The 8,202-nt window shown below is 34.5% G+C and overlaps 1 protein-coding gene across 1 annotated transcript; it reads left to right on the forward strand.

Moving 5' to 3' along the window:
• The first annotated feature begins 5,700 nt into the window (after positions 1–5,700).
• On the forward strand, positions 5,701–6,158 carry LOC145030524 (uncharacterized). Its single transcript, XM_078978878.1, has 2 exons — positions 5,701–5,728; positions 5,812–6,158. The coding sequence occupies exons 1-2, from the start codon at positions 5,701–5,703 to the stop codon at positions 6,156–6,158; spliced, it is 375 nt and encodes a 124-aa protein (XP_078835004.1).
• Positions 6,159–8,202: the final 2,044 nt, after the last annotated feature.

Raw genomic sequence — 8,202 nt, forward strand, 5'->3', positions numbered from 1 at the left:
ATACTGATAGGCCAAAGACCTTTTGGTCGATAGGTTAGTTATATTGGCCTAGTTAAATAACTAAAAAAGATTTACACTTATTTTAGCAATATCAAATCGGGGTGCATTTTATCACTTTTTTTTTCATCTATTTGTTATAAAATATCTAGAATTTAAAGGATACACAAATTATGACACAGTCGGATAAATAAATGCCAAATGATATTATGAGTTAATGATAAATCCTAGTTGGTCAGTGGAGATGTGGGGAACTTAATTAACCAAACATTGTGAAACATTTTAGGGTACAAATTTGCTAGTTTTCTTTTAAAACTTAGCGCACTCACAATGGTGTTCAATAAGAGAATTAAATAAGATGGTAAGTTTATGTGTTATTTAATGGATGAGACTCTACCATTATGAGATGTCACCTTATCATTCACGTGAGAAAGGTCATGGTGGTGGTTGGTAGTTGGAAGAGGTGTTGGAGGGAGCCAGGGAAGGGGCTATATGGTGAATGCGTGTATGGATGGGGGAGGGCATTCTTATTTTATAATTACATAATTAAATTAAACAAAAAAATTTATAAGAAAAAGAATATAAAAGGAAATTAGTCATTTCATTTTGCACATGCAATACCAAAACATAATGAAACCCAACATGCATATAGGAAGTTTGTTTAGGCCTTGGTCTCTTCCCAAAAAAAAACATGCATATAGGTGTTTTTCTGCAAATATATTCCCTTTGACCTAGAACCAAAGAATATGATATATTAGAGAGACCATATCCGAAATTCACCCAAAAACATATTTTCTGTAGATTGGTAAAAATATCAAAACATGATTAGCTTTTTTTTAAACGGCTGTGAAGAATTATATTTAAAAAAGAAAAGCCAGCAGGAAACGTAGTGGGTGTGTACAAAAAGGTTTATATGAGTTTCAAGAGAATCCAAGTAAAACATAGAAATAACACTGAACTTTGAAAGAGAATCACCAAATAGCAATGTGCTCTTGATGACTTTTCCAGTAGTAACAAGAAGATATGTGTTTCTTAATTTGCATAGTTATCCCATAATCCATGCTGCCTTCACCAATCCTCAGTTGTTTCTATCACAACACATTTAATTTTCTAATGAAAAGCGAAGGAAAAGATGTCTAAGCGTCAAAGATTTTCTGATGTATCCAGCAACAACAGTGAATACGAAATGCACCCAAAGGTAAATATGTCATTAACCCAAGAACTCCACGAGATGACAACAACAGCAACCAATTAGAAACATCATTTATTTTAGTCAAACATGAAAAAGATAATTATTACTCCACATTAAACTATTTCCGATACATAAAACAACTTTACTAAATAATCATACGTACTTATAAAATTAAGGAAAAATGCCACATAATATGGAGATATTTACAAAAATATTAAATTAGATAATTAAGGCAAGTAATGTTGCTGTATTTTTTTAAATAACTTTTCGAGTGTCGAACTTACCATATATTATGGATTTTTTCTCTCAAGTTAGTTTTATATTAGGATGCTCCCCAACTATATTTTATAGGTTTTAGAGTATTATTAGGACTTTTTGTAAGACTCTATATAAAGCCATTATTTATCTAATTTTTTCATTCGTTCCATTGTTTCTTTTCTGACCCTCTCCTCGGACGTTTTTTTTTCATAGCCATTGTAAGCTTTCTTATTGTCTAACTTTCAAGAATTAATATTAGTGTTTTATTGTTTTTCCGTTTTGAGTTTTCATTCAATTTCTTGTGTGTTTTTCTCGGCTGATTTGTATGTTCCAAGCATCATGTATTTTATAGCACAGGGTTTCAAAATTTACTCGTTATATGAGTAGTATAGATGCAGACCCATGTAGTATAATGCTATATATATATATATATATATATATATATATATATATATATATATATATATATATATATATATATATATATATATATATATATATATATATATATATATATATATATATATATATATATATATATGATTTCTTTTACTTCATCTGACAATAAATTTTTTTCAAGATATATATGCATATACGTATCATAACTTTTATGCAGATTCACCCATAATTTTCAAATCATTCATTTCGTTGTTTACTACACTGAATTAATTTATAATTTAAGGTTAATTTTTTTTATCGTTCAGTTGTTCTAAATTTGTTTTATTTTATTTTCTTTTAACGTTTAAGAAAATACTTGTTGGAATTACTCGGTATTAATAGGTGAAATCAGAACTTGCCTATAAATAAATAAATAATCCTCTGCAACTACCTCAAACGATATTCCACTTATTTTAGATCTTTAACAATCTTTCTTTTTTGTCTCCTCAGAAAATGAAGATTCAAATTGCTGCCTTGCTCGTGATTACAATCTTGCTCGTAACATCTGTGCAACAGTCAAGTTGTAGGAGTATCGTTGATCACTCGGTTGATGAAGAAAGAATAAGAGAGAACTTTATTTCAACATTTAAGCGCCATTTCAAAGTCAACCCGAAGCTTACGAATGGAGAAAATCAACGGCCTTATGTGGTATCACGTCGCCGAGTTCCTGGTGGACCAAATCCACTTCATAACTGAGCATGGTTTCATGCAATTTTTAGTGAAGCATATGATCTATAAAGTCGTTTTTGTTTTCATATTTTATACACATGTTTCTACTATCTATGAACAACTTATTATTCACTGATTTATAAATGTCATGGCTACGGGGGATAAAATACGTGTTGGCAGATTAAATATATTTTTTTCTTCTTGCTGTTCAAAAAAAAAGATTAAATATATTTGATATTTTTTCATTCAGGTGAACAAAACTCATTTATGATATATTGTTTTGAAAATTTATTTGCTAAAATTGAATCATAAATTGCTTAATTTAAAGATATGTCAATGACTTGAAAGCGTGTATTGTTGTTTGTTAAATATTTTGTATGAAACAATTTAAAGAAAATTAATTTCTATTTTAACTGTTTAGATGTTTATGCCAAAAGAGCAGTTCCATGTAATTAGATGATAATCAATATTATTTAATGAGTTTCAAACTAAGATGTAAATGTACAATATTACTTTACCTTAATAAATTGTGTTAAAGTTTATATGAAACTCTAAGGGTTCTATTTTTTTTTATTATCTATTTTATATAACTTTATATAAAAAGAAAACTTATAATAAGGATCTTTTTTTTTCTAGCTCGTTGCTTTTGAGGAAGTTTAATTCCTTCAGACCCTACCCTGGAAACTAGTAATTAGACATATGATTTGTTTTATTCGGACATGGAAAAGATGATTATTATGATTTTTATTAAACTAGTTCCAAAACATAAACACAACTTTACTTAGTAATCACACGTGTAGATGATAATAAACCAATGTAGAAGATAATATTTTTTGAAGTTTCAATATAATATAATAGGAATGAAGGCCTGCTAATGAAGTGTGAACCTCCATGTTTCATTGAGAATATGAACGAGCCTGTAGCTTTCGATTTTTAATAAGCAAATGCTTTCGTAATCGACCTTGTTATCATTTGTATAAAGAAGACAGCCAGTTCCAGGAGAGATGAAGTCGATTTTTGGGAGAAGAAAAGGGATTTGGGGAGATTTTGGAAGGGGATTAACATTTGGAAACACTTTAATTTGCACTCCGTAAGTGGAATTGGGGATTAAACTTGTTGAATTGTAGTTTAACTTAGACATGTGTGGCTGATTTTTATTTCATTTATGATTCTGAATTTTAAGTATGTGTTATTAAGTTGTAATTTACATTTGGCTTATGATTAATATCTAGTAATTTTTTATTTGATCTTAATTATGTATTTGATTGATTCTCTTTTTCACTCGATCAATGAATTAGGGTTCTATCAATCTAGTTAATCAAATCATAAAATTCGTATATGTTTTATGATTTGATGTTAGTAACATGCACTTGATTGGTTGAATTTAAATCAAAATAAGTGTAATCAAAGATTAAATGTTCATAATCCACTACAAGAAAAAGACCCTTTTACGATGTGAAAATCACGACACTCATTGATTTATGTTACGCAAAAGAGAGTGACATTAAAAAAGTGTCATCTCTTCAAAAAATTGAAGGAGTTAGGTCACGCATTATTGCGTGCCCTTCAATTAGTGTCGCATGTAAAGAAATTAAAAACACGGAGGGCACTTTATCTAAAATGTGTGTCCTCTCTCAATGTCGCTTTATAATTTCTACTCAAAACGCGCGTTTCTTAAAAGAGGGAAATGAAATTCTCTTAAAATTCTAAATTTTTTAAATACCCCGCTTCAAGATCTCCATTCGTTCTCTTCTCCCCTTCTTTTGCAAACCCTAATCACGATATCATCTCTGCTACAACTCATATAACCACTCTACAATTTATTTATTTTTTTCTGAAAACCCACGTTTATTCCTAAAGATCACAAAATGGCGATCATCAATTATACGTATATTGTTAGCCCTATACTTTTGTGTGTTTTTTGACGGCAACTGCAAGGTTCTAGTCAGGAACTTCAATCAATTTCTTTTGGGTTAGCTCGACACCCTTGATCCGCCCGGTTATGCCGCATGGGTAAAGTATCCCCGCCCTATCGGACTGCTATACATCCCCGCTTCAAGATCTCCCATCTCAATGAAAGTAATCCTTAGCCAATTAGCTACGGAAGTTTCTTATTTTTGATTTTTCGGGCACCAAACTTTGTTTTTTTCGCTCCGTTTTTTTCAAATCTCTATTATACATGATTATCTATATTTTCACCAACTTATAGCTATTAATATTATTTATAAAGTTGTGTGCACATATGGGATCCGTTATTCGTTTAGTGGTTTAACACTATAATGTTTATGATAACGTTCACAAACACGTATACATACACATATACACGTACACGTATACCACAACTCATTCATGTATATAAATATACATATACAAACATAATTCCTCACAATTTGGTGAAAAGTATATGCATTACTATGTTAAACTGTGAAACGAGTACTTGATCCCAAATGGGCACACGACTTTATGAACGATATGAATAGCTATAAGTTGGTGAAAATATATTTAATCATGTATGTTAGAGGTGTGAAAAAAACGATGTTTGGTGCCCGAAAAATCAAAAATAAGAAAAATCCGTAGCTAATTAGCTACGGATTAGCTATAGAATTCTAACGGAAAGCATGTTCCATTGCTAATCCGTAGCTAATTAATATCTATTCCGTAGCTATTCTGTAGCTAATTAGCTATGAAATAGCTACAGAGTAGCATCCGTGGCTATTCCGTTACTAGATTAGGGCATCCCATTCTGTAGCCGATCCGTAGGGATTCCGTAGCTAATGAGCTACGGAAGTTTTCCGCAGCTATGTTCCGTAGGAAAACGCCATGTTTTGTAGTAGTGTATAGTAGAGAAACCATATCCGTAATTCAACCAAAAACATATTTTCTGTAGATTGGTGAAAATATCAAAACATGATTGGTTGTTTTTCTAAACGACTGTGAAGAATTATATTTATAAAAGAGAAGCCAGAAGGAAACGTAGTGGGTGTGTACACAGAAAGGTTTATATGAGTTGCAAGAGAATCCAAGTAAAACATAGAAATTCTTAGTCAATGTATATATGGAATAGATCCAATTGTATCTGTATAATAATTGTATAATCCTTTCCTTAGTTTCAGGACCCAATTGTATATTTATATGGTCATTGTTTAATGAGAAAATCTCACGTTGATCTTTATGGTATCAGAGCCCCTGTATCATCATCTCTTCGACCTCTGTTCTTTTCTTCTTCTTCTTCTCCTATTTCTTTGAATCAATCATAGGTGAAGGCGACACATCCATTCCCAAAACCAACTTCCACCCAGCCTTCACAGTTGGTAACATCAAGAATGTCATACCCCTCATCCTCAATCAAACTGATGATCATTATGCATCATGGGTAGAATTCTTTAACATTCACCTATATGCTCACAATGTCAAAGATCACATCGATGAAGAAGCAGAAAAACCATCCGATGTTGACAACGCTACATGGGATCGTCTTGATGCTCTTGTCAAACAGTGTATCTATAGCACTATCTCTACTGATCTTGCCCACACAATCATGAAACCAGGTGCCTCAGCCCTTGATCTATGGAAATGCCTTCAAGAAATTTTCATCAATAATTGAACCGCTCGTGCTGTTTACCTTGAGGAACAATTTAATAATACTTGCCTCTCTTCCTTCTCCAATATCACAAATTATTGTGCTCGACTCAAAAACCTTGCAAATAAACTGGAGAATGTTGGGCACCCTATATCCGAAACCAAGATGGTCCTTCAACTCGTTTTAGGTCTCACCAAAGGTGAGTATGACACTATCGCCACTATTATTCAACAGGCTCATCCCCTCCCCACTTTCAACAAAGCGAAATCCTCCCTCCTTCTTGAAGAAACACGAGACAACAAACCCGATTCCACCACTCCCCAAGCTCTCGTCACTCAACAATCTGAATCGGCTACACCTGACATCTCATCTACACCAAACTCTGGTTACAGTGGTCGTGGTCAACATCATGGCGGATATCGTGGCAGGTGGCCTCGTGGCGGATACCGTGGTGGTAGAGGACGGGCTCGAGGAAATGGTCGATCATCATCATCCTACAACCTAACTTGGCAATGGCGTGGATGGTTCCTACCTTACCCTTGGGCTGCACCCCCATCCCCATATCCTACAACACCCTCTCAGGCCGGAATCATGGGCCCTATACCCATTTACCACCCACCACCACCCCAACAACAATCGGACCAACTTGCAGCGCAGGCCCACTTCACCACAGACCAACACTTGACCCATAGCACCCCGATGACACCCACTGAGCTCGCCACAACCTTCCACACCATGCAGATGCATCCCCCTGATCGATCTTGGTATATGGACACGGGCTTTACTTCGCACCTCACAAGCTATGCGGGTAATCTCTCAAACTATTCTCGTTTCAATAATAATAATTGTATTCTTGTTGGTAACGGCACTCAAGTCCCAATTCTTGGTCGAGGGAACGCTATTACCTATTACCTTAACCATCCTTACAAGCTCAACAATGTTTACCATGTTCCCAACATTATTAAAAACCTTGTTTCAGTCAAAAAGTTTAACCGTGATAATAATACATCTGTTGAATTTGACACTACCGGTTTGGTTGTGAAGGATCTAGCCACGAAGACACCTATCACCCGATGTGATAGCCCCGGTGACCTCTACCCGCTCACACCATCCTCCATACCCGAGCATCCTCCAAATGTTCTTCTCACCGTCTCTCCTAACATCGGACACACCCGTCTAGGACATCCTGCAGCTTCAACTTTACAACATTTAAATTCTTGTCTTTCATCATCTAGTATTAAAAACAATTTGTTTTCTTGTAATGCATGGTCATTGGGAAAACATTGTCAGTTACCTTTTGATGATTCTGTTTCTGTTACTCATTTATCGTTTGATATTATACATGCCGACATATGGACATCACCCATAACAAGTAAAATAAACCACAAATATTACCTTGTTTTACTTGATGATTTTTCCCACTACCTATGGACATTCCCTTTAAAAGAAAAGTCTGAAACCTTTCTTACACTTCTTCACTTTCAAAAACAGATTCAAACCCAGTTCTCCACCACTATTAAATCTTTCCAATGCGACAATGGTCACGAATTCAACAACGGACAGTTCAAATATTTTTGTAAAAACCATGATATACAACTACGGTTTACCTGTCCATATACATCATCTCAAAGCCGAACGTCTCATCCGAACTCTAAACAACATGATTCGAACTTCCCTTATATATGCCTCTCTTCCTCCCTCCTACTGGAATTATGCCCTTCATACTTCTACTTACCTCACCAATATATTGCCATCCTGAGCCACTAAAAATCAAACACCAGCAGAAATACTTTACCTATGCAAACCAACATATAAACACCTACGCACCTTTGGTTGTTTGTGCTCCCCGAATGCCTCCGCCACCGTCCCACACAAGCTCGCACCACGCTCCCAACCATGTGTGTTTCTCGGCTATCCTGACAACCATCGAGGTTATCTTTGCCTCTCTCTATCTACCGCCAAACCTATCATCTCCCGTCACGTCACATTTCAGGAGCATATTTTTCCATATTCTGATCTTACCAAATACCGAGCCGAATCATATGACTTCCTCGACACCACTGATCCA

This window comes from Lactuca saligna, chromosome 2, assembly GCF_052625555.1.
Source record: "Lactuca saligna cultivar CGN05327 chromosome 2, ASM5262555v1, whole genome shotgun sequence".
In the NCBI taxonomy this organism is placed as follows: Eukaryota; Viridiplantae; Streptophyta; class Magnoliopsida; order Asterales; family Asteraceae; genus Lactuca; species Lactuca saligna.

Excerpts from the sequence above, each read along its gene's own strand:
- LOC145030524 (XM_078978878.1), top strand. The coding sequence starts at position 5,701 with ATGAGAAAATCTCACGTTGATCTTTATG. Across the intron at positions 5,729-5,811 it reads ATCTCACGTTGATCTTTATG|GTGAAGGCGACACATCCATT; the intron begins GTATCAGAGCCC and ends AATCAATCATAG.